Source organism: Aphanomyces invadans (assembly GCF_000520115.1).
Source record: "Aphanomyces invadans strain NJM9701 unplaced genomic scaffold supercont1.7, whole genome shotgun sequence".
NCBI lineage: Eukaryota > Oomycota > Saprolegniomycetes > Saprolegniales > Verrucalvaceae > Aphanomyces > Aphanomyces invadans.
The window spans coordinates 1,650,256-1,677,723 of NW_008580152.1; the positions used below are offsets into that span (position 1 = coordinate 1,650,256).

At 55.8% G+C, this 27,468-nt stretch overlaps 10 protein-coding genes across 16 annotated transcripts in view; 6 read left to right on the forward strand and 4 right to left on the reverse strand.

The window, feature by feature from the left end:
- Positions 1-74: 74 nt before the first annotated feature.
- H310_04656 lies at positions 75-1,674 on the forward strand. Of its 2 annotated transcripts, none has more exons than XM_008869100.1 (4): positions 75-792; positions 850-1,003; positions 1,056-1,324; positions 1,379-1,674. In XM_008869100.1, the coding sequence occupies exons 1-2, from the start codon at positions 106-108 to the stop codon at positions 994-996; spliced, it is 834 nt and encodes a 277-aa protein (XP_008867322.1). In that variant the 5' UTR covers positions 75-105; the 3' UTR covers positions 997-1,003; positions 1,056-1,324; positions 1,379-1,674. The 2 variants fall into 2 exon arrangements, with proteins under 2 accessions (XP_008867322.1, XP_008867321.1); XM_008869099.1 differs by having other exon boundaries at positions 89-792; positions 878-1,003.
- Positions 1,147-4,451, reverse strand: H310_04657 (hypothetical protein; the record flags this gene model as incomplete). Its single annotated transcript, XM_008869101.1, has 6 exons — positions 1,147-1,640; positions 1,690-3,559; positions 3,649-3,835; positions 3,882-4,146; positions 4,216-4,365; positions 4,422-4,451. 6 exons carry the CDS (start codon positions 4,449-4,451, stop codon positions 1,320-1,322), a joined length of 2,823 nt encoding a protein of 940 aa, XP_008867323.1. The 3' UTR covers positions 1,147-1,319.
- Positions 4,452-4,904: 453 nt separating this feature from the next.
- H310_04658 lies at positions 4,905-7,185 on the forward strand. Of its 2 annotated transcripts, none has more exons than XM_008869102.1 (10): positions 4,905-5,354; positions 5,412-5,512; positions 5,563-5,671; positions 5,727-5,914; positions 5,959-6,088; positions 6,141-6,222; positions 6,273-6,405; positions 6,464-6,636; positions 6,692-6,859; positions 6,921-7,185. In XM_008869102.1, the coding sequence occupies exons 1-10, from the start codon at positions 4,928-4,930 to the stop codon at positions 7,045-7,047; spliced, it is 1,638 nt and encodes a 545-aa protein (XP_008867324.1). In that variant the 5' UTR covers positions 4,905-4,927; the 3' UTR covers positions 7,048-7,185. The 2 variants fall into 2 exon arrangements, with proteins under 2 accessions (XP_008867324.1, XP_008867325.1); XM_008869103.1 differs by having other exon boundaries at positions 6,525-6,636.
- Positions 7,134-9,568, reverse strand: H310_04659 (hypothetical protein). The gene is made up of 6 exons (XM_008869104.1): positions 9,078-9,568; positions 8,823-9,033; positions 8,554-8,773; positions 7,844-8,512; positions 7,418-7,799; positions 7,134-7,362 (listed from the first exon to the last, which is right to left on the reverse strand). Exons 1-6 carry the CDS (start codon positions 9,541-9,543, stop codon positions 7,178-7,180), a joined length of 2,133 nt encoding a protein of 710 aa, XP_008867326.1. The 5' UTR covers positions 9,544-9,568; the 3' UTR covers positions 7,134-7,177.
- A 680-nt stretch (positions 9,569-10,248) lies between these two features.
- H310_04660 (hypothetical protein) lies at positions 10,249-12,053 on the forward strand. 4 transcript variants are annotated; one of them, XM_008869105.1, is made up of 4 exons: positions 10,249-11,103; positions 11,153-11,689; positions 11,740-11,851; positions 11,917-12,053. In XM_008869105.1, the coding sequence occupies exons 1-4, from the start codon at positions 10,270-10,272 to the stop codon at positions 11,991-11,993; spliced, it is 1,560 nt and encodes a 519-aa protein (XP_008867327.1). In that variant the 5' UTR covers positions 10,249-10,269; the 3' UTR covers positions 11,994-12,053. The 4 variants fall into 4 exon arrangements, with proteins under 4 accessions (XP_008867327.1, XP_008867329.1, XP_008867328.1 ...); XM_008869107.1 differs by having other exon boundaries at positions 11,740-12,053; XM_008869106.1 differs by having other exon boundaries at positions 11,153-12,053.
- A 2,151-nt stretch (positions 12,054-14,204) lies between these two features.
- On the forward strand, positions 14,205-15,430 carry H310_04661 (CAMK protein kinase). Its single transcript, XM_008869109.1, has one exon. It carries the CDS (start codon positions 14,417-14,419, stop codon positions 15,371-15,373), a length of 957 nt encoding a protein of 318 aa, XP_008867331.1. The 5' UTR covers positions 14,205-14,416; the 3' UTR covers positions 15,374-15,430.
- A 1,150-nt stretch (positions 15,431-16,580) lies between these two features.
- H310_04662 (CAMK/CAMKL/MARK protein kinase) lies at positions 16,581-17,757 on the forward strand. Its single transcript, XM_008869110.1, has one exon. The coding sequence runs from the start codon at positions 16,602-16,604 to the stop codon at positions 17,466-17,468; it is 867 nt and encodes a 288-aa protein (XP_008867332.1). The 5' UTR covers positions 16,581-16,601; the 3' UTR covers positions 17,469-17,757.
- Positions 17,758-18,058: 301 nt separating this feature from the next.
- On the reverse strand, positions 18,059-20,239 carry H310_04663. 2 transcript variants are annotated; one of them, XM_008869111.1, is made up of 11 exons: positions 20,158-20,239; positions 20,073-20,104; positions 19,894-20,022; positions 19,749-19,847; positions 19,553-19,684; positions 19,406-19,509; positions 19,057-19,348; positions 18,858-18,984; positions 18,672-18,800; positions 18,358-18,619; positions 18,059-18,299 (listed from the first exon to the last, which is right to left on the reverse strand). In XM_008869111.1, exons 1-11 carry the CDS (start codon positions 20,192-20,194, stop codon positions 18,251-18,253), a joined length of 1,392 nt encoding a protein of 463 aa, XP_008867333.1. In that variant the 5' UTR covers positions 20,195-20,239; the 3' UTR covers positions 18,059-18,250. The 2 variants fall into 2 exon arrangements, with proteins under 2 accessions (XP_008867333.1, XP_008867334.1); XM_008869112.1 differs by having other exon boundaries at positions 18,358-18,800.
- A 1,013-nt stretch (positions 20,240-21,252) lies between these two features.
- H310_04664 (hypothetical protein) lies at positions 21,253-22,629 on the forward strand. Its single transcript, XM_008869113.1, has one exon. The coding sequence runs from the start codon at positions 21,263-21,265 to the stop codon at positions 22,526-22,528; it is 1,266 nt and encodes a 421-aa protein (XP_008867335.1). The 5' UTR covers positions 21,253-21,262; the 3' UTR covers positions 22,529-22,629.
- The window catches only part of H310_04665 (hypothetical protein), a gene marked incomplete at its 5' end in the record, with an annotated part of 11,128 nt that continues 6,126 nt past the window's right edge, over positions 22,467-27,468 (reverse strand). The window contains 13 exons of the mRNA XM_008869114.1: positions 22,467-23,054; positions 23,168-23,341; positions 23,414-23,494; positions 23,540-23,820; positions 23,878-24,022; positions 24,067-24,162; positions 24,216-24,461; positions 24,514-24,649; positions 24,705-25,453; positions 25,516-26,049; positions 26,100-27,025; positions 27,078-27,147; positions 27,215-27,463. Coding sequence (XP_008867336.1) covers positions 22,662-23,054; positions 23,168-23,341; positions 23,414-23,494; positions 23,540-23,820; positions 23,878-24,022; positions 24,067-24,162; positions 24,216-24,461; positions 24,514-24,649; positions 24,705-25,453; positions 25,516-26,049; positions 26,100-27,025; positions 27,078-27,147; positions 27,215-27,463 — 4,080 coding nt within the window. The 3' untranslated portion in view covers positions 22,467-22,661. The remainder of the gene's footprint in view (positions 23,055-23,167; positions 23,342-23,413; positions 23,495-23,539; positions 23,821-23,877; positions 24,023-24,066; positions 24,163-24,215; positions 24,462-24,513; positions 24,650-24,704; positions 25,454-25,515; positions 26,050-26,099; positions 27,026-27,077; positions 27,148-27,214; positions 27,464-27,468) is intronic.

Consider the following 27,468-nt stretch of genomic DNA (forward strand, 5'->3'; position numbering starts at 1 on the left):
AATTTTTGAACGATTATCGACATGTGTCCAATCAAGTTCGTCGGTGAATTTTGTTATCCGGATAACATGTGAAGCTAACATTGAGGTCGCACGACGGCAACGACGATGGCACAACGCAGGCCGCGAAGTCCACCAGGTTCGTCCAGTTACCCGGTCAACAGGATGATCAGCTCCCTTCTCCCGGCGTCCCCATGCAGCGCTGACATGAACACGTCTACGTCGTACATGAGCGACGACATGACGACAAGCCGCAACAACCATTCCCTGGCGATGGACACCAAGGACCAGGCGGTGTCAAGACCACGGTCACCTGCATCAAAGCGGCGCATCCACGAGGCAGAAACGGTCAAGGCGGAATCGACTGACCGTGTATGGAAACTCACGGACTTTGAAATCGGGCGGCCGTTGGGTCGCGGCAAGTTTGGCAACGTGTACTTGGCCCGCGAAAAGGAATCCAAGTACGTTGTAGCGCTCAAGGTGCTGCAAAAGTACCAGCTCCGGAAAGCCAACGTCGAGCACCAGCTCCGTCGAGAGATCGAGATTCAATCCGATTTGAACCATCCCAATATTCTCCGACTGTTTGGTTACTTTTACGACGACAAGCGCATCTACCTCATCATTGAATACGCCCCCCAAGGAGAACTGTACCAAAAGCTTATAGAGGTTGGCCGATTCAGCGAATCTGTCGCTGCGAATTACGTGTCCCAGATTGCCAACGGGCTGCTCTACATGCACCAGCGTCACATCATCCATCGCGACCTCAAGCCGGAGAACCTGCTCTTGGGCTACAATGTACGAAGGTCTTTCACGGATGGTCCCACCGTCACTGTATCTTGGATGTATGAATAGTACAATGGCGAACTCACAAAACTCGCAGGGAGAGCTCAAACTAGCCGATTTCGGGTGGTCTGTCGCTTCGCACAACGTGCGCCGCCGAACTCTGTGCGGCACCTTGGACTATTTGTCCCCCGAGATGGTGGAGAATCAGCCGCATGACGAACGGGTACCGTGATTTACCATTTTAAACGTCGACTGACCATGGGTGGAACCACTAGGTAGACGTCTGGACGTTGGGCGTCCTCATGTACGAGCTGTTGGTTGGCACCCCGCCGTTCGAAGCGAACGACACGCCATCCACGTACGCCCGCATTCGCGCCGTCAACTTGCAGTATCCGCCGCATGTGTCGATCAAGGCGAGGGACCTCCTGGGGCGCATCTTGCGCAAAGATCCTGCCCATCGATTGCCGCTCGAGCTGATCGTGACCCATCCATGGATCACGTCCCACGTCAAAATCGCGTCCGTGTAACATTCGTATTTATCATGGTGCGTGGCATGCAATCTTTTCCAACTCGTCGTCCAACTGACGGCGCAGCGCAGCCACAACAGGAGTCCATTCCATCGATGTCGAGTCGTCCTTCATTGCCGCCATCTCGACTTGCATCTGATGCTGTGTGACCGCCACGCCAGCCTTCCATTCATGAATCGCCTGTTCCAAGCGCGCGAGGCGCTTGCTTGTTTCGGTCGCGGAGTCGTCAAACTGTGCAACGAGGCGCGCCTTGGCATTCAAAGGGTGGTCACCACGCGGGACGACTGAAGCGTGCGTCATGTGGGCCTCCATGGCACCCTTCATGCCAAGGACCTAAATGGATCGCCATGAACAAAAACGCTATCGTGTCATGCAGTCGTACTGCAAACACTAGACTGGCGACCCAAAGCAGCGAGCACACTGTGTCCCATGCTCTGTTCAGGGCACGAGGTGCTGCTGGTTGAGACTGAATCGGGGCGATGGGAGTAACGTCCAGGCGATGCGGAATGAGCTCGGCGGTGCTTGAGGTGGTGATGGCGTTTGCCGTCGAATCGAGCGTCGGTGCTTCGTCAGGCGCTGGAGACATCAATGTGGGCAGGGGCTGGCAATCGGCCGGAGGAGCCGCGACAGTGTGCGGTGGAGGAGGCCCCATGAGCCACGGGTTGTTACCCTGCATACGCTGACAACCATGTTGTTTGGTAGGTGTGAGTTTGGACGACAGTGTGTCCATCGAATGGAGAATCGAGTCGAGAGTTGATTCGAGCGTTTGCGCGTCAGTCGCCGAAATGGATGGCATCGGGTGAGGTCTTGGCGGTGGAAGCACAGTCTCCGTCACTGAGGACGTTGCGGAGGAGGAAGCCCCACGACGTAGTGGCATGGAGCTTCGTCTGGACGACGGAACTGCGGAACGACGACCTTCTTGCTCGACGCGTTGCGTTGGTTGAGGTAGAGCTGTGTCGACGCGACTGGAGTCGATTTGGATCGTCAAAGGCGACGGCATTGTCGAAGCGTTCGCTGTGATGTCGGATTCCCCCGTAGAAGAAAATGGCGACGGAGTAAACGAAGCGGTTGCAAACCGAATCGATCGGTATCCCGATGCAGGGCGGGCGTGCGGCGGCGGGGTCGGTGAAAGTGGTGGTGTTCGATTGAGACTCAGGGTGGTAGTACTTTCAGGCAAAACTCTCGAATGCCAACGTTGGGATGGTGTGTTGTGTGGGAATAGATGGACTGGCGTCTTGGGGGCGCTTTGCGTCGCCAAGGAAGTGAGCTGAGGAGCTGGCGCTGGCGTGACAGATAAGATCTCACGAGGGGTCGTCAGTGCTTCCTCTTGGGACTTCACGACAGGATTCAAGGGGGCATCATTATTGCTCGCATTCATGTCATCGGCGCCGTAGTTATATTCCAAAGTTGTGACGTGGCTCTCTCCTTTGTCTTGGGCAAAGTCTGGCGATACGTCCAAGGGCGTAGCCAGGAGCCCGTCGTGGCTATCGATGTGGCTACTGGCGCTGCTTCTACTCGTTCGGTTCGTGGGAGACTTGATCACACTGCCGCCGCATTCGTCGCGATTGTGCTTCAGCCATTCATCCATGGACATGACCGACTCGACGGTACCGAAAATGGCACCCTCAACGTCAACTTTCCCATCCACTAAGTCAGCTTCAGACCCATTCCATTCATCGCTGCTTTGGGACAATGCGATATCATCGCGGTCGCTTTCTTCGGCAAAATCGCTCGAAGTGGGCATGGTATCCTTCTGCTCATCGTCAAAGCTCTCATCTGCAACGTTTTCGCTGCCTTCTCGATCATGCTCAACGGGTGAGGCCACCATGGACGCCGCGCGGCCTTGCACATTCTCGTCCTTGGTCGAACTGGTGTCGCTGAACTGACTCCAGTCGAGGCGATCGACCCATGACTCTGTTAAACTGGAGTTTCCATCGCGCGTGGTGTTGTCAAGTGCGTGTATTGGAGATGCACGACTGTCATCGGGGGAAGTGGCCGCTGGAGAATTGCACCAGTACGACTTCGGTACGATCAGCACGTGCGATAGATCCTCCGAGCTGATGCCGCTCTCTTCGTCGCTGTCATCCTCGTGCACCTCAGGAATGACAGGCAAAAGATTTGGGTCATGTTCAGGGGGTGCAAGTAAAAGTTGCCGTCGCGTCGCGGTCAGGAGAGACTCCGGGAACTCTGCCACGATCGCATCCATCGTGTCCGTTGGCACGATATCGAGAAGCTCCGCAAAGCGCTCGTGCCTGCCGCAAAGCCATCAACGTCGTATCCCAGCAAGGTCGAGCTCATGCTAGCCAAGATCACACGCAGTCAAGAGAAGGGGTCGGCTTACCCGTACTCGCACAAGAGGCAGAGCGCCATGCGCCCTTGCGTTCGAACAGCCGCGTGTTCATCTTCCAGCGCCTTGATGATAAAGCGGCAAAGCGGAGTGTACGCGTCATTGGTGAGCACGACATCTGCGTCCCAGTAACGCAGCACGAGTACCACGAGCGACATGCACATCATGCGAAGGTTCTCGTCTAAACGAAGCGTGATAAGTAGTCATCGTTGCCGCGGCAATGATACCTCGCTTCGCATGTTGGTACGTCTTTTCTAAAAGCACGATGGCAAACCGACTGGACTTGGTCATGCTGTGCAAGCACTGCCGCGCGGCCATCGCAATCACTTGCGTTTGTTTCTTCTTGGTCGCCATCAACAAGATGGGAACGAGTAAAGCCTCTGTGACGCTTGTGAACGACGCACCGCAGGTCGACGCCAGTGTTCCCAACAAGCTACAAGTTTGCTTGACGACAGCGGGATGGCAGTCGGCCAACTCGATTCGAAATGCGTCCTGCAGCGAGACATTGCGAGGTGAACCATCAACGATATGGAAACAAATATCATTGTAGATTCTTCTCACCGCCATCGAACAGATCTTGTGCAGGGCCTTGGCAGGGATCGCGGAGTCACTGGGCAGCGCGGTCGCGATCCCCTCAAGTTGTCTCATGCATGCCACACGACTGGTCCACTCCCTCCTGGAGTTCCCTAGCCACTCCTCGCACGTGTCGAGCTACTCGCGGATGCCGTCACAAGTCGCATGCAGTCACGTAGATGTAGTCGCTGTACCTTGGACAAGAACGCCTCTATCGACGCCATGGCAGCTGGCCAAGGCGGCAATGATATGCATATCCCGTGAAATTCGAATCCGCCGACGAGATAAGGGTCAAAACAGTGGTCATACGTTATAAACTATTTCGTCTAGTGATATATTTGTCTAACTTGCATTTAGTAAGAAGATCACCAAGTTTGTATTAATATTCACCGTTTCAAAATATCCTGTTCATCCAATTGACTCAGCACAAGGCGACTGCAGGGGTGCTGCTCCCTCCTCTGCGATGTTGCCTCAACTTCGCGCAGTTCTCTGCAAAGCAGACGTAGCGCACAAAGCGAATGCGCATGTCCTCGTGAGCACATTGTACCCTTAGTTGGTGTGCACTCGGCTGCATCGAGCTCGCCAAGGACCAGGAGTTGATTGGCGTTTTCGTTGATTCCATCTGTACCCGTAGCAGCAGTATCCGGATATGTACCTCTCAACTCGAAATTTGAATTGCTGTTGGCAGGCAGGCGCGGCGATGCCACGGCAGTGCGTGCACCCGGGCAACGAGTTGCTGGTGCTCGAAATGGAAAAGATCATTGAGCAAGAAGCTGCTAAGTCCAACCGTCGCGTGGGTCCAGGCCAAGTGAACCACAAGCTGTCGTCGTACCAACGAGCACTGACCTCGATTCGAAACCACCCCGAGGTGATTCAATCCAGCGCCCAAGCTAAAAGTTTGCGTGGCGTCGGCAACTTCATTGCACAAAAGATCCATGCGATATTGATTCGTCTGGAGACTGTCGCAACGTATAGCGAAGACTTGAATCGACACCCACCGCCAGACAATGCCCAGCGCCAGCAAACGTCAGCATCGAAAAAGCGAAAGGTTACACCATCTACAACACATCCCGAGGACCCGCCAAACTGCGACCTGTCAAAAGTCTACAAGCCTACAAAGGGAAAGTGTACGTTTCCATCGGTACTGGACGTTATGAGCTGATGAACTCGCAACTGTGCAACAGTGCCGTGGTACGTCATCATGGCGCTGTGGGCCATCGGCGCCACGTCCGCATCCCGTGCCGTCGATTTGAGCACGATGGTCACGGAAATGAAACATTTGGGGGTACGATTCCTCCTCATGCTTCCAATGCATGCACCTCATGGCTGGCGCAGTTCGAAGGCACCACGACACAGCTGTCGGCACGTTTGTCAGGACTAATCAGCATCCAGGAAGTTGTAGCCAAGACAGCGGACAGCGCGTTGTACTATTTATCATTGAATGGTTCTCGAATTCGCATGTTACTCTCTGACCATTGATTCATTCCACCTCATCACAGGGATCCGAAGCGTGATGGCATGTGTGACCGCGACTCCAGCAGAACCCAGAACCACGGCTGCCGACGGACCCCCTCCATTTGACTGGTCCTCAACGAACCTGTCTGGTTTGGTCTGTTCATCACGGCCTGTGGAACCCAATCCGGGCGACGACTTGTGGGAGATCGTGTTGCTCCTGGACCATCGCGAAGTGAGCAGCGCCCCTCTATGCCCCCTCACATAAAGTGTGCTTAGATGATCTCACGGACGAATCGGTCTGTGTTTGAACGAAAACTACTCGAGGCGAACGTGGCGTGCGAAGTGCGATCGCTCAACATTGGAGACATGATTTGGATTGCCCGGAGCCCCACGCGTCTGCTCAACGGTTCGGGCATCGCCGCGCGTAATCTGTCGAGGGACATAGTTGCTTTGACTAGGAAAACCAGAAGAATACGTTCTCGAGGTGGTGGTCGAGCGGAAGAATGTGTCGGACTTGGCCAGCAGTATCATGGACAAGCGGTAATTCCAATGCTTGGCTGCTGCGCACCAGCGTGTGAGCGCTTTCATAGGTACACAGAACAAAAGGCTCGCCTGAAGCAGACGGGTCTGCGCTACGTCATTTACCTCGTCGAAGGCTCGTTCGAGTCTCAATCGACGTGTATTCGAAGTGGAGGGCTGCAGACTGCGATGACTCGCACCCAGGTCCGTGGCACAGACGATGAGCAATATCTCGACGCTGAGCTATTCAGTGCATTCGTAGGTGCAGCACAATTTTCTCGTGTACCATGGGACGTCCCACGATGAAACGGTGGGGTTTTTAGCTTCCCTCCATCGACACATCGTCCATGCATTCCACACGACGTTGGGGTGTTCGAACCCCCGGCCAACGTCTTGGTTGTTTCCGCCGCTGCCGCGTCCGCTCCACGACTTTACGTACGTTGGCTGTCGACGGGAGGGCTCATGTGTACTTGAGATGCTCATCACATAGCCAAGTCGTGCCGCAGACGTGGCAGTCACACAGCGAGTTCCAAGCGGCTTCGCGCAAAAAAACGGTACTCACCGTGGGCGAGATCCACCAAATGATGCTCATGCAAGTCCCAAAGCTCGGTCGTGCAACTGTTCTGCATGCAGCAAAGACATTCCCCACCATGGCGAGGTATGACAGCATGGTCGTTCGAGGGGGACAACGATCAAGTCCTGATGATGTTGACGACTAGTTTGTGGACCCATGTACAAGCGGGTCGTCCCGTGGCGCTTGGATCGAGCACGCGCCGGGCGCCGGAGAACAGCCACACATTTCTCGTCGACTTGTGCACTCGGAGTTCGTACGCCGCGACCGTGTGATGCAATATCTATTTGTTCATACGACGGATATTTGAGTTGGTCCACATGCATGCGACTGTCCGGCGCTTTCCCAACGCGAAAGAGAGGACCAAACGTCATGATACCCGAGAAATAGTTAGCACTGTGCCAACTACCCGACTCGCTTTTGCATCTCGAGCGACCGCTGATACGCCTCGATGGCTTTGTCGTGATCGCCTTTTTCAAACAAGATCTTGCCAAGGAGAGTCCAGTTGGCCGCAGACGGTTCGAGCTCCAACGACCGTTCGATGGCCGAAATCGCGCGGTCCACGTCTTCGTCGGCATAGCACGCTTTCCCTGTATTCGACCACGCGATTACATGTGCAAACACCTCGAAGCACGACAAACGTACCCAAATACGAGTGCAGCAACGGGTCCTTGGGCATCAGTTCGACGGCGCGCTCAAACGCGGCAACAGCGCCGCTGGCACATCCCTGCTGAAGCATGTCGACCCCCAACGCGAGGAGTGTATCTACTTCTTGATTGTCGTCGTCATGTTCGTCTTCAGGGGAGATGTTCCCGTCCTTTTCTGTATGCTGTTGCTCGTACTGCTGGACTTCCGAGTCGTCGGCGATGGTCGTGCGCCCGACGTCGCTTTCGTCCGCCTCGGACACTTCCTCGAGTTGCGACGACGACGGCGCCAGTAGTGCTGGTTGGCGAGTCGCCACGGGGGCCACGTACTTGTCGAAAAACGTATCACGATCGTCCAGCGTAAACCGCGAGTCGCGGAATTCCTGGTCAAGACGTTAGGATCATGGAGCACGTGATGAGCAAGTACCCCAATGTCGTCGTATGTGTTGCACGCATACGTGTCCCGGGCAACGTCGTGGTCAGTCAGCGATGTTTCCCGGAATCCCGACACCGCGGCGCCACCGACAGGCCGCAGCTCTTCTTCGGCCGACGGTTCTGCAGTGGTCGATACAACGGGGGCGGCTTCCTCCCACGACGGCCGGAAGTAGTCGGCATGCACAGCGCGACACTGCTCCGGTTCGGGTTGGGGAATGTCATGGGCGGCACTCTGAACTTGGGCGACTTCGTCAGCCGTCGACGACGACCGACCCGCCGTCTGACGCCGCGTGATCAAGAGCGCATCTTCAACCTGTTGTTTTTCTTCGAGAAGTTTGCTCACTTGCTGTTGTAGCAGCTGCACTTGCAAGTTCATATCTTGGATCACGCTGTCCTTGCTTGGCTCTGCAAATGGTGCGAGTTGGTGGCCGTAGTTCATTCCCCGCAGAGAAGGCTGCTGAGACGACGGGACCAACTGCTCTTGTGCAGGCTGGAAAGCGTACAATGGATAGGGCGGCTGGCTCATCGGCACAGGATGCTGCGCGCGGGACGACCCGATCGGGGCATACACACCGCGTTGTGACGTGAACAGCTTGATTGATGAGGTAGAGATCGAAGATAACGATCCGCTAGCTGTGGTGGATGGCTCGCCAGGGATCAACTAGACTGTCTCTGAGCCACACAACGACGCAGCAGACGTACCTGGGGCGGTAGCAAGGCAGCGGCGGGGGCGTTCGTCAAGATGTCATGGCATCGCACACACACGCGTTGACGGGTCATGAGGCCAAAATGGGGCAACTTTAGCTTGTGCTTCGCGGAATGATCGGTGCATATGGACTGACCGCAATTCCGGCAGTGATGACGTTTCTTGAATGTGCCAAACTTGGATGCGCAAATGTGGCAGTTGAGGGCGTTGGTCCATCTAAAGTTGGGAAGGAATAACGTCACGACATGTTATCGGGATGGAGTACCGAGGAGGAAGCGGCACCGTCGACGCGTAGATGGCTTGGGATGATGTTGCGGGGTCGTCCAACTCGGGCGGGGATGTGTGCAGAGTTTGGAGGTGTTCGGAGGAAAACGAATCATTTGGGCGCGCTGAAGACGACGTCGAGTGCGATCGCGCCTTATCAAAGCGCGTCGTTGTGATAAGAATGCTGTCGTTGCGATGGATATCGTCAAAATCTGAAAAAGGTCATGAGATGCAATGGTTGGTGGAATGGCATCACCTTCTGCCTCTTCATCCGTGGTATGCGAGCCCGGGCGATGGCCGGACTTTTGGACGTGGTCGCGCATCTCTTCCAGGAGGTTGATCGAGATGGGCGGTAACCTGTACTTTTTTGCCAACGTCACAACGTCTTCGTTTGTGGGGGTGAGAGCGATAGCAGCGTCGGGGTAGTTGGCCAACAATGCCTGAAGCCACTCGATACTGGCTTGGGCTTTGATGGCAATGTGCAATGGAAGCATCTTGCCGCTGTTAAGCACGCGTGCGCCTGCAGGGTATGCCTTGAGCAGCAACATGAGCAGGTCCTGTGGGGTGTTTGGATCCGTGCACGCCCAGTGCAGCGGAATCATGCCGAAGCGGTCGCGCTCCTGGGCAGCTTTCGGATCTTTCTCTATCAAAGCCCTGAGCTCTGGCCATCTGCATCCTTCGGCCAGCCGTATGACCTCGCTTTTTTTGATCATCGAAGCCATGGGAAGGTAGAGGGTGCCCTTCGACTGATCTGACTGTGTCCTGCTGCAAGCGCATTGCAATATCAATTCACAGAGGTTTTTCCACCATACAAACACCATGTTGGTTTCCCATGCCACGATTTGATTGGCGTACAATGTTGAGGCACCGAGTTTAACGCAGGAAATCCGTTGCCACGTCGTAGGCTACCCAGCCTCGATAACAGGGCCAAAATCCCAATTTTGATGGATGAACTGACGAAATCCATGAAGCACGCTGGTGATTTTCCCCAGAAATGGGCGAATTCTGAGGAATATCCCCAATTACGCGGACGAGATTTCGTTGCAATGCACACATTACACGACCTTGTAGTAATGTGGCTATGTCGGTAGCCCGACCTTCAAGGTGGTCAAGTCACAATGCCGCCACCATGGCCGCATATTTTGTGGAATTCAGGAACACAATGCCCAACATTTCAATCACGAGCAACGCTGAGGCTGTTTGTATTGTCCAATGACGATACGCCTTGACCATCCTCCACAAGGGTTGCCGATATATTACGGAGGCGTGCAGTAGGAAGGGAACCTCTATAAACGAATAAACGCAAAAACATGGTGCCTGCACCGACGTTAAACGCAAACACGTGGATGAATGGGAAGGAATCCGGATAACTGGGGTATTGTATCCGTCATGTGAACAGGAGGGAAAGTTTGCCATTTTGCGTTGCGATCTTTGCCAGATCCAAGGGCATGCCTCGAAACATCCTGCGCCACGCGGTCTTGTGCACAGCAACTGCATGCGCCACTCACGTGCAAGACCCTGTGGAAATTCTCTTGTTTCCTGTCTTCTTTGGTGAGTCGCCACTGGTTGTCCCTTTGCCAGTTGGGCCGACGCATATCGAGACCACAACTATGGCGGAACACATAAGCAACTACTGCGTTCAACACCGTCTGTCCCGAGCTACATGTAACGTTGTAGTTGATGGAGTTTCGGGCGCATGGGATGCCCTGCATCAGTTCTCGTTCCTTCGCATCGACGACGAGAGAGCCACTTGGTCAGTCGTTCCGTCGTCACCACTTGAAATGGCCACGTCAATTTGCAACTACCTCAGCCACACGGTCGCGCCAATGCCAGCCGCTCAACGCGACAGCTGCATGATGACGTTGAAGCTCGAGTTTTCGCGAACGACGGCGTGGCTCCAGTATCGTCAACGCAACGACGAGACTGTTATCCACGACGGCCAAACCCTGGCACAGCCAACGATGTTGTACCAGCCGCCGCGAACGCTCATTTCCGAACGCAGCGCTCAGTGTCACATCAATCAAGAGCATGGTAACCACACAATCAGTTCAGTGTCAATGGCACACACTGATCCGTGGCCGTTGTGTCTCGGGCCTGCGTTCAACACCGCGGGGGACTCAGAGCTGACGACCCTCGCATCGCCATCACTAAAATCTGCTCTTCCAACTGGCCCTGTCGAGCTCCAGCCAGAACCAGCCTTCCATTCTCATGACGTGGTAATTGCAACTACTACGGTGACGTCTTTCCAGACTAAATCGAACAAAATGCGCCATGACCAACAAGTAGTACATTCGCTCCATTCTCTTCCTGGCTTCACATCCATGGCTTTAGAACGCAACACCACCGTCTCCAATGCCTACATTGCGCCGGACAAGACCCAAAGAAGTCGCCAGGAGAGGCCAGGTGAGCCTTAGTGCTCAGCCAACCATGGCGGCACCTCAAGAGCCGTGGTCCTCGTCCATTCCATCGATTGTCTCGATATGGATCGCGCCGGTTGTAGTGATCGCAGGCACAGCATTGGCTTACATGCGAGTCCATGATGCACATACGGCCCAACTGACCAGCCTTCACAGCGAGAACGCGAAGCTTCAAGCATCGCTTGACCAGCTCTTCAAGGCGCTTCAGGACTCCATCGTCTGCACAGAGACAGTGCATGCCGATCATGCTGCGAAAGTACAACAATTGGAAAGCGAGGTGGCGAAATTGACTCGAGTTCTGGACGACCTCCGTGCCGCCAAACCAGACCATAGTACTGACACCCTCGTGCATTCCACGTCGTGTACAAATTTGATACCCGACACAACGGACGCCATGCAGCGCCTGACTGGATCGACCAGTGTCTTCATACGTCGTCTCAGTGGTTCCTTGGTGAGCTATACTGCTGTGCTTTCATCTCGATTGAAGGAACGTCGAAATAGGCAGTCGATGGAGCAAGGGAAGGGCGAAAGAAGAGCCCATTTCGAATGGCAGCAGCGTCCATCATGGCCTTTGGACTTCATCCCCAGCGGAGGACCTCGACTGAAGACGCAAGTACGACCGACGTAGCTGTGGCATAGCTATCTGTCCCGATCAAACCCAACTCAATCCACTCATAGAAAAGACTCAACGTTGGGGACACCACCGAAGCCCCAACAGCACTCACGCAAGTAGCCCACAGCAATTATTACGTTAAGAGAATATCTGGTTGACGTGTCTGCGTGCTGACTCGGATCCGCTCGTGTAACCATGCCAGACGTGGCCCTTGTGATAACATCGACACTCGTGGAAACAATTGGAGTGTCCCCCGTCGAGTAGTGATGGGTTGAGAGGTTTTCAACGCACGGGCTCCTTCACGGTTGCAACATTCATCGCGCAGGTCTCTGCGGGACGGGGATATGCGAGGCCAGTATTGTCTAATAGCACGCTGCGTGAACGAATTGGTCCACGTCGAAACAACGAAGCGTTGGGTGTAAGATGTCGAGGTCGACATCCGTGAATTCAGGCAGGCTTTCTTCTTGATCGCGGCGATTGAAACCTCTCACATCTCGAGCGAGCGCATCCCCCTCCAACGCCAGCGGCCGCCCAACCATGATGCAGTGTCCTCCCCGATGTATGCTCTGGATGTGGTCTTTATCTACAGAGGGGATGTGGCGCGGCTCGGGGCATATATCCAACGATACCGTGGACGGTGACATGTCCGAAGTACCGGACGTGCTTCGCATCTCCCGTGGTGTGTGGGGGCAGGCAGCGGCATCTAGCTCTCCATGTCGACTCAAGACGAAAGGGTGTCCTGGCACCCCCTTTCCATCGTTCCGTCGCGAACGGTAGACCCCATCGCCTATGTCCACCGTGCCATTTGAAGTTGTTGCGACGCATTTTCACGTTGCATTCGTGGCAATCCATCGGGATTTTTGCCGTGGACCTCCATGGTCACTCTGCCCTTCACAGCTTCGTCTCTACATGTGCATCCTCGAGAGCATGCCGATCCATCGACAACATGACCCCGCATGCATCGAACGCTCCAGTCTCACACGACCCAGCCTACCCCAAAACGCGCGCACAGTCGAGTCTTGTGCAGCTGCGACGAATATGACCGGCGGTCCACCGGGTTCGAATGCTACATCATGCCTCGAATGGACAGCGTCACGTCGCATCGAATGCGAGGTGAATGTATCCAAGGCTCGAATGAAGTGCGAACAGGGCGAGTGCATTTGCATAATTCCCATGCGAATCTCATGCCAAGCGTTCGTCCAGTCGCCCCGACAGTTCAGCCACTCATCACGACGGCTGCCAGGCGCGGCTTCACCAAGATACATCCAGCCACATCGACAGTTCAGCAACTTTTCCCGATGGCTCCATGCAACCGAATCCACGACGTGCCACCCTTCTATGCATGCGTTCCAGTCGCCAGATATATATCGCAACAAAAATCGCCAACTCGGTCATTGGGTTGGGAGGACGCCACATCTTCAGCCCGTCCAACCACCTTTCAACGATGCGCTCGCCGACGCCTGGGGCATCGCACGAACGGCCCGCTTCCAAGCGATGGCCCCCGTGAGCGCATTTTGTCGATCGCGACGGCACCCGTGTCGCATCCGTCGGGGTTTGACATGGCGGGGGTCGAGGTCGTGTCACGTGATGACGTAGGCTAGATGCTGTTTTGCATATAGAACGCTTGTATTTTTATGGGTATGGTTGATGTGTATACAAACGATATCGTTGTCTAGTATTCTATAGTGTTCACTTCACCCCTGACATGAATCGACATCCAGCGAACAAACGTGGACGGTACGGGCGCTTCACGCGACGTGCAACCCGGTTGCGCCAGTGGAAAGAGTTGGCGACTTGGGGCCACCTGTGGCTGTCTGTGGCATCGTCTCGCGTCCCAGTGCGACAGCGGCGGCGGGTAGGCCATCGTCCACCGCGCATCCTGCCACTAGGAGGATGCCTTGCACATCCCCTTGTCTGCCCTAGCTTTTCTTCCACGTACAACACATCCTATCTAGTCGTTCCACGATTCTCGGTCGGTGGAACGATTCTCATCGCGTGCACGGTGCTTGACAACATGGATATATTTATAGCCGACGTCCCTCTTCCGCTTTCCTGTCGCTGCGCCGCCACTACGTTTCGATCCAACGTGTCGTCGAATCTACGTTGGGGCAACTGCTGATGCCAGCAATACGCTTCGAGGGGCGCGCTCGCTAGTGTGAGTACGGCCACGACGCCCAAACGAACGTGGTGGCGGCGCTGGTGCCAGCCAGTTGCTTGGAGCCACCAACTCGGCGACGGCTTCCCGCTCAGGTTCCATTGAGTACCCACACCGCCGACTGAACTGAAACGAACGCCACCACGTTGGCGCGAGGGGTTCGCGTCGGTTTGGCATGGGGGGTCCCCTCCCCTCCCTTTTTGGACTGTCGGGCAATTGGGTTTTCCGTTTGGATGGGACCCCCCACATGTCTACCGTAAATGGGGTCATATGGTCGGTTGGTGCATCTCCGAAATGCAACCTGTTTTCTGCACGCCGTTAGTGCAATCCCCATGACCAAGCCAAGGACGCACCGACTGGTGCTTCCGTCATTCTGAATTCCCCCGACTGCACCAAGCGCCACGGACAGCATGATGCACATGGCAACGCGGACGGCGGCCACCCAGCCGCAGTACACCCAGATCCGTGAACTTGCCAACGCCATTTTTGGCCGCGTCCTCCTCTGTGTGGACAACTACACGCAGCAACCCGTTGCGATCAAGTGCATGAACATGCAAGCGTCCCGCGCGAAACTCTCTCTCCAAGAAAACATTGTCGTGCATGAAGACGTTGCGATGGAAAAGCAGGTCTTGCGCGCGTTGAGCGCCCACGGCGGCCACCCCAACGTCCTCCGCCTCCTCAATGACTTTCAACATGCCGGCCACGACTTCCTCGTCCTTGAATACTGTGCGCAAGGGGAATTGTTTGACATCGTCAGCGCTCAAGACCGCCTCGCCCTTTCCACCGCGCAAACGTATTTCCGACAAGTCGCGTGCGGCCTCCAGTACATGCACAGCCACGGGTACGCCCACTGCGACCTGAGCCTCGAAAATGTCCTTGTTGATGCTACCGGGCAAGCGAAACTATGCGACTTTGGTTTGGCTGCGAGCCTATATGAATGGAAAACTGGCGGCGTTGGCAAGTCGTTCTACATGGCCCCGGAAATGTACTGTCAACAGTTCTACGCGCCGGGCGTCGCCGACGTGTGGTCCCTCGGCATGATGCTGTTTATCATGGTCACGGGAAGTCCGTTGGTGCAGAAGGCACACCCAAGCGACCCAACCTTTCACTTTGTTCAAACGTATGGCCTGCGTGCGATTGTGTCGGCTTGGCGAATGGAGAGCTTGTTCAGCGTTGAAGCCCTCGACCTCTTGTGTTGCATGCTCGATCCCAACCCGTTGACCCGCATGACGCTGGACGAGGTGCTTGTACATGACTTTGTGTACGAAGACATCCCGCTGCCGCCGATGGACTGCGCCGTCCACGACGCTGCCGACTGGATCGAGCCATTTTTGCGTTCGAAAAAGAACGCGTTGAAGTTGAGCTGAACAACGCACGTACTCGTGATTTTATTTATATCTAAATTAATGTCCACTCGTCCGTCACGTTGTTTTTCAACATTTCAATTTCCATAAAAAACCAAGCAATTTTTAGAGAGCCAAAAAGCCAAAAAATAGACCGCGGCCATCGCGTAGTTCTATTATTTGTGTGGCTTTTTTTCTCCAATTTTGGCCATGGCACCTTGACCTTTCGTGTGACTGACGGAAATAGTGAAAAATACGGGCGCAAGAAACTGAAAGTTTTGCTCAGCTCTCTTCACACGTCTCGGGTCCGACGGCTCCTGTCGTGGCATGGTCATATAGGTGCTGGCAACGTCCATTGGGCAATGGCACGAACCTACTGCGTTACACAGTTGGCCAAACCTGGTTCTGCGCAGAGAGCGTTGTAATACACCAACAGCCGTGCTGCCCATCGTGGCGAGCTCGAATGGGCAAAATGGCGAACGAAACAATTCTGGCGAGCGATGTAGTCGCGGGGAAACGATTTGGCACTGGAACAATGCAACCAGGGGATGTGTGGCAGAACTCGGCTGCAGTGACGACGCTCGTGCTCTACGGTGCCGCGATCTGTCGCGGTGCCGATGCTAACGCTGCTGCGGAATATCTTCGACCGCGGCCGCGGTACCGTGCACCCTCATGTCACGGGGCAAAAAGTGCACATGTACGTGGCCGTCGCCTGCGAGACCACGTCTTTGTGCATGATATGATGGTGTGCTGTGTGCCATGTCTCGTGGTATGTTTTTATACGAATTTCAAATGAAGCACGCATGAGGTCATGTACAACGATATCGTCGTCGTGCCGACCTGGCCATGGTTTCGAGACGTTGCATCGGAATTTTCTATGCGGTTTTGTATGGCCATATGTTCTGGAGATTCCATCAATGTCGCGACATGCCTCAGAGAATGACTTCGTTGTTCTTTGAGACGGTAGCTGCGTCCAAGGTCCAAGGCGGGCGCTACCTCAAGCACCGTTCAATGCACAACGATGCATGCGCGGCGGCACGATCGACCGAGCACGACGACGGCTATTTCCCGATGACGTGGCACTATACTTAGGTAAAGATATGCTGGTTGCAGAAACGTTGCCCAACTTCAAGTGGCACGGTCCAATGGCATCGCTGGGTTTTCGTACCGAGTGGCCCGAGAACTGTCGAATGCGGCGGCATTTTCCACGTTGGGCCACCGTCCGACAAGCAACCTCATTCCCATTGCTGCCATGTCCCTCGCGCAGTACACGATTGTGAAACAGCTCGCCCCAGCCATTTACGGCAAGGTGCTGTTGTGCGTGGACAACACCACGATGGCGAAGGTCGCAGTCAAGTGCATGTCGACCCAGGCGATCGCAAAGAAACGGTCGATTAAGGGCAACCATGCCGTCCACGAGGACGCAACGATGGAGCGCAAGGTCATGCACAAGCTCAGCGACAGTGGTTGTCATCCCAACATCCTTCAGCTCTTGAAGGACTTCCAGGAGAACGGCCAAGACCACTTGGTCCTCGAGTACTGCTCCCAAGGCGAACTGTTTGACCTCGTCATTAACTGCCCCAACGGCCGTCTCTCGCTCAAGCAATCCCAGGAGTATTTCTTCCAAATTGCGAGTGCCGTCTCCTTCATGCACGCCCGCGGCGTAGCGCACTGCGACCTGTCCCTCGAGAACGTGCTAGTGAACAGCCAAGGCGAGTGCAAATTGTGCGACTTTGGCCTGGCCACGGACCTGCACAAGGTAAAAGTCGATGCCGTTGGCAAGTTTTTCTACATGGCGCCAGAAATGTACCTCAAATCGTGCTTCGCCCCTGGCCCGGCCGACGTCTGGTCGCTTGGCATCATGCTGTTCATCATGGTCACGGGGACGCCGCTGTTCAAGAAGGCCAATGACGACGACCCGACCTTTGACTACTTCCAGGAGAACGGTCTACGGTGCATGTTGGCTTGGTGGAATATGGATCACTTGTTTCCCGAGTCTGTCTTGGACTTGTTGGAGCGCATGCTTGAAGTGAATCCGACCAAGCGCATGACGATGCAGCAGCTCATGGCGTCCGAGTTCATGCAGCCGATAAGTGACCCCTCGCTGTTTCATGCATGAGACCAGTTGCTGCTGTCGCCGTCGTATGCCTTGTTCCAAGGCATGACATGGACGACGCTCCCCCGCAGCTCGTCGGTCTGTGGTTTTGTTTGTGTATGCGTGGCCATTTTGGAAGGTCCCGGCCACCTCTATTTATTAAAATCATCAACTTCCGAGTACAACCGGCGCGCGCTACCACGGCGGTGGTACCGTCGGCATGGCGGCCAAATCGCTGGAAACGTATCCCCTTCACTCGATAAACCTGTAACATCAGTCTTGTTCCATCAAGAATTCTCATCGTTCCGATTGCTTTCCATTGAACATAACGGCCCGCCGCGACTTGTCGATCCATTCGTCTCGTGGACGGGATGGACGACCCAACGCCGCGCCAGTTTTCAATTCCCCAGCATTCGCCTCCAGCCCACACGTCGAGCGACCAGAGTCCCCTAGCGGCCTTTACTCGGAGTTTCCGTCTACCACAAGAGCACTTTTTGTGTTATGAACCTCTGGAATCAGCTGTTGCAACTTCACGTTCGCCGAGGGTCTCTTTGGCGGGTCGAGGCTAGCTCAAGAAAAATATTCCATTCCACAGCACGGACGTCTCTGGCGCGATGCAAACCTTCCAAGCGACTAAACGCTGCTGTCCCTAGCGAGTCCAAGCAGGAACGCTTCGTTCTCACTCTCTTTGGCAGTGTATTATGCTGTGTTCCGCCGAACGTTCTAGACAAGTACAGCGACTGTCGATGTTGCCTCGCTTTACCCTCAGGTCGCTCTTCGTCGGCAGTCTCTGTCTTCGTTCCGCGTTACAACACGTGATGACCTTCTAAAGCAGATCGCTTGAACTTGCCGCCGCTACCCACACACGCCATCAGATCACCAAGTATGTCTATATCGAATGGACGGATCGTACAAGCCACAAAACAAGAATGCCGCGACAAAGATGAACACACTCAACACGACTTCCGGTGTGCTGAACGCTTCGACCCAGTACCCTCCGTCCGCGAAGGTGAGGGCGACGTGGGCCGGGTCGGCGGCTTGTTGCTCATGAACTTCCTCGGCAGCATGCTGGATCGCGCCAAGAATGGGCACCATCACGGCCGACAAAAAGTTGCCGCACAACTGTTGGAGCGCCGCGACCGTCGCTTCCGTAGTTGGATGCGCACACTCCACTCCTACCAGCCGAATGCTTGAGAAGAGACATTGACGCAGCCCGCGATTACGTACCCAATTCGAGGGACACAGGCTGCAACGGGCCAAGGAAGAGTCCGGCGAGCATGAGGCACCCCATGGTGATGTACATTTGCCCCGCGAACACGGCTGACGCAGCAAAGTGAAACGAAACCAAACTCGCGCCTGCCACGACACACATCGCATCACGTTTCCAAGGGGACGGAGAGTTCTCTTGTCTACCCGTAATGACGAGACATACAACCAACGCGACCTTATGCGAGCGCGTGCCGTCGATATATCCACTCACGACTTGCCCGCCGATGAGGGCGCTGACGATGAACGCAGCGCCAATGAGGCCCTTTTGAGGCTAGCCACACCAAACATCCACTGGTCAGCTCAAGCCAAAGCTGGATGGCTAGCCACGTGAATGGATGGTCACCTTAGAGAAGACGTCAGCGCGGAGGATGTGGTTGAGTAGCGAGGAGAGGACGTTCGTGACCATTTCGGCCACGGCAAACACAAGCACCGTGAGGAAGAACCCGTCGTGGTGGAACGCGCTGACCCATTGGTGCCAGTTGTACGACGCTTCCTCATCCATGTTGGCAAACTTAGACGATGCGCGGAACTTGCACAGCGCGAGAAGGAGTGCCGCCACCGAAAACGCCGCGACGAGCGCGGTCCAGTTGGCGATGTCGGCGATGGACGTGACGAAAAACGGGCACAAGATGTATCTACACACGACCATTGCGAATATGACACGGTTGTGCCAGGACTGAAGCAGGACGTACACCATGGCAATCCCCAGTTGGTTGCAGTTGACTGCGATAGACGTGGCCATAGCGCGTTGGGATGGCGGAAACCACAGGGCAGATAACATCGGTGGCGAGTTCACCTGTGCTAATTTGTAAGGGTCATTCATTTGTTGAGAACGGCACCATGAACGGCATGGCGACCGCGGCAAGCGTTTGCCCGATCACGAGAAAGTAAATCTGGTAGGATGGATCGACCAGCTCTCCAACGAGTCGCAAGGAGGCTCCAATAGCTTGGAGGGCTGCGCCGAGGAGAACCTACACTTGCAGTCGTGAAATGGGTGGAAACCAACACGTGGCGTTGAAGGCAAGAATGATTTACCCCGTAGCGGAGGCCGCGATGGTCCATGATCCACGACCCGACAAATGCAAATGGGATATATGCGATAAAGTAGATTGTAATGAGCGTCGTGCATTGAATCTGCACCGGTCAGTCATCCTGAGCAACAAATTGTCGTGGGCTCTACCTTGTGGTGCCATCCGGCTTCAGCAAAGCGCGACACTGGAGCGTACGTGTAGCAAATGGCTTGGTTCAAACAAGACAGGAGCGATAGAATGCTGACCATAACCCATTTCGTGTTGCCGACGGCGTCATCCTAATCGAGTCGTGTGCATGCTACCGTGCGACAAGAACGACCGAGTGTACCTTGGGGACGAAGGTGCCATACGGTGCACCACCTGGATATGGAGGTCAGCTTCAGAGAACATCAAGCACAGTGACTGTGCGATACCTTCCCTGGACTGCTTGATGAGTTGCGTCGTTTCCATGCAGAGAGGTCCTTCCGGGTCGGTGGCAGCTGCGGGCCGCCCGTGGATTTTTGAGTTGTGCTCGTTTGTGTCGGTTATCCTTTTCCTTCGAACTTCGATGCCTTGCACTCTACACCTCTGCGACGTCGTCACGGCCGCTTCATTTCGAACTTCGAATGTCATTTTTGGCAGCTGACAATGATGTGGGTGCTAGCTCGCGTTGAATGGACGGCAGCACTGCGGAGGCACCGAATCCCCTGAGGTATACACGTGATGGAGAGCGCTGAGGTTGCGCAGTACATGGGCGTTTGTGGGAACGCGGGTTGCGCGTGTCCGAGCATGGCCTCCCGACCGCACACAACGTTATCAAGTTGAATAGTGTCATGCGACGAGGACCTTCTCAGCAGCCGTGGGGTTGGAATGAATCCAAAGGGACGTTCACCGTCGTGGTGATGACAAAATGACAGGCGACGTCGAATTTGGTTTGCCCAAACTGCCCGCAGAAACCGATGCAACGTCATCGCTCCCAATCGTCCCAGCTACGAGCTGGTAGAAGGATGAACTGAAGATACATGCAAACGCGCGAGGCGCAGTCAAGGAGGCGCGTCGTGACCCACTTGGCACCACGACATTGCAATATCAGTCACAAGACTCTCCAATAGTACCGAAACTTAATCGAGACAACTCGTGAAAGTGCGACTCAAGGTAATCATACCACGACAGGAACCGTGACGCGCAAAACGGGGACTCTCTCGTTGCCAAGGCACCGCGTGCGGGATATTCTGTACTCGGCCTTCACTCCAGCGTGCGCAAATGAGTGGCTGCTGCATGGAAGACCCCCCCGGGGCGCATACAACGGAAGGTCAGCACAAGTTCCGACAGATGGGTGCCTTACAAATGGCAAGCACAATTATCTTAAGTACGTATCGACAGTGTGTCACACACTCCCCGACCAAATTACGACAGTGCAGTGGCTGCGATATGTACAGTATCCGTATGATATCATATTTTTCATCCACAATTCCAAAAAAATTTGGATGGTTTTTCGCCAAAGATTTCAATATCACAATCAGATCGCTCAGCATTGACATGAGTGACACGAACCCGCCGTTGCTGCCGACACAGACCGACTCCGTTGTGCCGCCGGCATTCGTCCAGTCGAATGGAAGTGGGAGGTCCTCCAGCATGCGTTGCATTCTGGTCACTGTATTGTTCTTGGCGGTGGTCCAGCTCACCATCCTTGCGTACGTGTACGACATGGACACGGCCCAAGTCCATCAAGTTGCGCTTTCGTGGCACGAGCACATGTTTGGCGGCACGAGCTCGCATGGAGCCGGCCAGCACGACGACGATCTCATGATCGGTCCCTCTTCTCAGTTCACGATTGCTGCACCAGGGGACACCGCGTCGTTTGTCCGCGCGACCGTGCTGTACCTGCCATCGTACACGCCAAAGTTTGAGGACGAGTTCCGTTGGTTCCGGCGGTCGTGGATTGAAATGCAAAAGTATGAGCCGGTGTCCTGGCGCACGGACATTGTTGTGTACAGCGACGGCCCGCTGCCGGTTCTAGAACAACTCAACTGCAGCATGACGAGCCGGCGCACGACCCGCAACGAACCGAACCGGTGCATCCTGTACACAAACTACACGAGCGTATTCTCGACGGCGTTTCCATACAAATTTGCTGACTCGGTCAATGTTGTTGGGCTCAATGGAACCGACCTGGATGCGTACGACTGGATCCTGCGCACCGATATCGACACATTCCTCACCCCTGCGTTTGCCACATGGAAGCCGCCAACCATGGTCGTGGGCAGGGGGATGTATTCGTTTCCAGACTACTCAACGGGCGAGCGCCTCGAGTCGATCATTTCAAAACTCAACATGACGGCGACAACGATTGACAATGTCGGGTCGACGTGGTACGGACCAACAGCCCTCCTCCGGACGTGCGCGAATCTGTCCGTAGCCATCATGCAATATTTGTATGCGAATGAGTTTACGGCGGAAGAAAAGAGCCCCGAGTACGGCATTCAGGGATGGCCCAATTGGCACATTGGCGTCGTGTCCATGTACGGTGGCCACATTGCGATCAACCACTGCACGCGCAACGTCGCCGTCACCAAGGACGACTCCATGCTCGACTTTCCCACGTCATCGTCCGAGTCCCCAGCCCTGCACGCCCATCTGCACACGTGGCAAAACAACCTTCGCTTTAGCAAGTTTTCGTTTCACGTCGGCGAGTACAAAAACGAAGACATCACCAAGCTGCGCCCATACGAAACGATCCTGGACTATGCCATGTATATGGCGCTCGATTCCCGGCCTAAGACTGCACGTCCTCTGCGCATTTGACCGTCCCACGGAGCGCAGTATACCATTTTAGAGTTTTTCACCATTCATGTCTGGTTGTTACTAGAGCCTGTCAGACAACTTGCATTCCCACCATCCTCGGACGTCGACACAGCTTTGGCCTCGTGACAGCGTGCTAGCGCATCACACAGGGCCCAATGCCTCGGTCCTTGGAGTGCCGACTCACGAGTTTACACACAAACGCTTCGACGCGATCTCGATCGGCTGCGCTGTCCAAAATGAGCTGGACCGTCACGACCTTGCCGCTTGTGCTGTCGTCGTTTGGGGCAATGCACAACTGAACGCCGTCGTCCATGCTGTTGGTACTACGAACGGTCCACACAGGGTATGCCCACAACACCCGCGGCTTGGCTGCCGTGTCGACCACCATGAGTTGATGCGACGTCGAAATGAGCGCGCGGGAAGATGGCAGAAGCACGTGCATATCGTATTGCTCGGTTGGATGCAGCGTGTTTGCTGGAAGTTTGGACAGCCACCACGCCACCGACGCCTCTTCGGCCGAGTACATCTATACGCAGAAGTCAGAGCACGGTCGAAAGAAACCGCATCGATGCCAACTACAAACCAAACGCGTCCTCGCAGCGATGGAACCACCCGGCAGCACATGTGTGTCCCACGTACCGTCAAGCGTTTGTCCGGTGTGATCATGACCCGCGGCAACCGCACTCGTTTCAGTTTTGGCTTTTTGTCAAAGGAAGCAGCAGAGTACGTGATCCCGGCGGTCGTTTGCGCCGCAAGGTCCAGAATGCCGGCCGTTGGCTTGACCGCTGCTCCGATAATGCCCTTCCCAACCCCCTGTGCACCCCACACGATCTTTTGTCAAAGGCGTTGATCTGGAAAGTCCATTTCCAACGAAATATGGCTCACCTCGACAAACCCCGTCAGCCCGTTGTGGTATGCGCCCATCGCTGGCTGTGTCAGTATCCCCGACACCCCCGCCAAGATGCCCTACGCCTCGACGTCACGTGGGAAGCGCCATCATGCGAATCCAACCTGGCCCAGCTGCTTGGTACCGAGGAGCAACCCGGCCCCGACATTCGTCGGTCCGTCCTTCTTGGGTCGATTGCTTCGCGACTGAATGTACGATTTATCCATGGATAACGTGGCAAGCCCCGTCGAGATGCTGCCCGTGAGCTTACTCGCGGCGTTGAACGTGCCGTAGACGGAATTCTTGACCAAGCTCTCCGTGCCTCGCGTGAGCCCCTTGACAAACTGCCCAGGGCCGCGGACCATCCCAGCCGCGGGCTCGTAAAAAAAGTCTTTCACGCCACTCCCTGTTCCCGTCCCGCCAGCCCCGTCAACGAACGGTATCCAACGCGCGATCAACATACCCAAATTCGACACCAACCCGAGGGGATTGCCCAGGATCTCGGCGGATCCGATCAACGAGTAGATTTGGCGAAGCGACTGGCTCGTGTAATGCTGCCGTACACACGACACGAGCAGCGCCAGCGACGTGTACGAGTGGAAAATGTGCTACCGACGATCGTGAGAACCGGACGATCGCGTGAAAAACTTACCAACGCGTTCAAGTGCAGCGGCGCGTTGTCAATGTTGGCCAAATTCGTCTGCAAAATGCGAAACATGCCGGGCACGACGGCCATCACTTCTTCCGCCTGCAACGCACCACGTCACACGTCTTTGATGGGGCCACACACACAAGCCATACCTGGGATGGCAACGTGCTTTGAGTGAATGTGACGCACAGCTTGAGCGGATGCAGCTGGAGCGTCTCAAAATACACCCGCGGCTCGCTGTGCATCGTTTGCGCCACCCACGCCACAGGCTTGTCTGTGAAGAGGTCGGGAAAATATGCCGTCGCCACCCCGAGCCAGTCGGACACCATGTTGGCGACCGTAAAGAGAATCGAAGCGTCGAGCTGCAACGATGCGGGCTGCATCAACACCGACAAATACTACAGCGACGACGACTCAGGCCTTGGTGACGACAAGGGGACCCGACTGTACCTTGAAGAATTCGATGTCGGGATGGTAAAAGAGGCGCACGATCGACACGTGGAGGAAGGGCGGCGAAGCGTCTTGGGTCGGCATAGCAGGAGTCGCCTCGTCTTTGGTAGCGGCCACCGACTTGTCCATGTCTTCCCTACGCAAACCCAAACGCGTGAGCGACATGGGACGCCCGCGCGACGACTGCCTACTTGCTCGGGGCAAACAACACAGGGCACGCTTTCGTGTGTTGGTTGTCGATCTGAACGCTGTGGACTTTGACTTCGATTTCGTTGCCGTCAGGTGTGTAGCCGCCGATGATGGAACTTTCGCCGATCGTGACGACGACAACTTCGCCGCCACCGTGAACTAGCGCCAGCACGAGGGACGGAAGGACCAGGTCGACAACGTATCGGATGTTGGCTGACGCAGCGGTCGACGAAATGCGCATGAGCGTATCGCGCGACGTGCGGCGCTCGCTCACGTGCAGCACTTTGGTCAACCCGTCCAAGTACACCTGCACGTAAAGCACCGTGATCGGCTGGTCGCCATCGCGGCCGCCGACTTGCAACGTTTGCACAACGTCGTTGATCTGGTCGACGACGACGCTGGCCTCGACCTTGTGTTCGGGTACGCACACTTGGATCGTGCGCTCCTCGCACCCGTACGGTTCGTCCCACCCAAACCACACGTCTTCCGCGGCGCCGACGTCGCGGACGTATCCCGGGTCCATGTCAAACTGTTGCCAAAACTGGAGCCGCATCGACGTGTGGTTGACGAGCCGATACAGCGCGTGCGACGCCTCTTCCAGCGAAATCACAATCCAGATTTGAGTCGCGTGGACGACGCGGATGTGGATGCGGACGACGTAAACGTCGTTTGTTGCTTTGTTGATGACGTTGAGCGCGGTTTCCCCGACTTGGTGTAAATCGAACTTGCCGCTCCACTTCCACCCACTCGACTAGAACGATCCATGTGACGACCGTGCGGAAGGACGGAAGATTTCCTAGTCGAAGCACCTACCTCGCCGGGCTTTGTGCGGACCGAGTAGTCGGTGGGATCGGCCATGGAGGACCAGTGGAACGGAGCGAACGGGGCGTTGGGGGCGAAGGTCGAGACCCCCACGGGAGGGCCGGGGACCCGCCCCGCTGATGTCTGGCGCGTGGGGGCCCTTGGAAAAGACCCTGTTCGCGCCAGAGACGCAGCAGCCTCCCCAAACGGAGCGGACGGCGCCGCGGTCTTGTTCACCAGCGATGTCGGGCACAGCAGAAACGGGTACGGAGTCACGTTGAGCACCATGTAACGTGGATGGATCGTGACGATCTTGGAACGAGATGCTGACGTGAGGGTCATGCGCACGCCAAGATCGTGCCATTCCTTGAGCGCATCGCTGAAGAGACGATGGCAGTTCTGCACCGAGTCACTGATCGCGTCCAAATGAATCGACGCCGTTGACGTCCGTATCCCGCGGACAGGATCCAGTCGAATGGTCACGTGCGACGTACCCGACAATAAATAGGGCTGGACAGGAGTGGCGGCGGCGGCATTTGGGTCCTTCTACGCCAGCATTGAATGTCGTGCAACAAAGACCACAAAGTGAACGATACCTGGGCCATGGCCATTTCCCCCAGGACGTCAAGAGTCGCTTCAATCACGTCCGTCTCGAGCGTGTCGGTGGCCGACGAGTGGTTCTCCTTCGAGGAGTTTTTCGAATTGGACAAGTGCAGCAGGGACGAGAGCGACTTCTTTGCCGTCAGCTCCACGTCGAAGAGGACGTTCAGCTTGGATTCGTCGACGAGTACGTACGTGGGCCAGATCGTCGCGACCAACTGGTGGTGCGCCGACGCGGCGTGCCAGTTAACGGTGTGGGTTCGGCGCTGGCAGTCTCTCAAGGCCACGATGGACTCCTTGTCCTTGCCCATATCCATCGGTTGCAACTGGCTCCACTGGTGCTCTGCCAGTGCTAGCGCCGCGTACGTTTTGAATTGCAACGACGCTTGGTACAAGTGAACTTTGGTGTGCGACGGCACGGTCATGGCCGTGACGAGGTGCAGCTGGATCGGTTCGATCTCTTCGTCAAGAGCAGGCCCCTTCGCCGACACGGGCTTGGTCGAGTGCTTCTTGGTCGTGAAGACCAGCAAGGAAAGCGGGACAGGGCAATGGTTCTCGATCGTGCACGGTGCCACGATCCGGACCAACGCATATGGATGCCCCGCCGCCGTTTTGACCTGCGGGACGACTTTGAAGTACATTTTCCCGTGTTTGCACAACTCGGACGTGGACGAGAGCTGTGGCGACGTCGTGCTAAAGGACGGCATGCACAGGCAGTTTTTCGACTCGAGTACTTTCAGCGGACACGAAGCAACCAACTCGTCGGCCGCGTCGACAGGAAAGGCGTCGCTCCACTGATACAACCCCTCAAGAGCTTTGCCGGCGGCGTCGTCACGAGCAGGGCCAACGACGAGGCGCAGGCCATGCAGTGTCTCGCACATTTCGAGCGGCAATCCCTTGCTTTGAAATGGCGCGACGATACCTACGCCCATCCACCCATCACTCGTTGCATTCGTGGTGCCCATTTTTCTCACCGGCGTCGACAATCGCGTTGCCGCCGCGCACACACCCGATCCGAAGCGGCACCGAGCAGTCGTTGTACACCTACAAGTGCCATCCAACTCCATGGACTCCCAACTCCATCGATGCGGTCGCGTCGAAGTGGAATTACCTTTACAATCGCCGATATCGTGAGCGTACGCTGGCCTTGCCGCGTCTCGACGTCCAACAGCAACGGCATGACCTGCTTTTGGTTGGCAGTGGCTGGCACGAGGACCACGGATTGCCCGAATGCGTGCAGTCGAACGTCGTGGAGGGGTTGCCACGTGTGTGCCCAGCTGAGCCCGATCGTCTGGTCGGTCACCATGAGCGATTGGCGCGGCAGGTCCAGCGCTGCCTTGGTGTGCGGGGGCACGACGTGCTTGA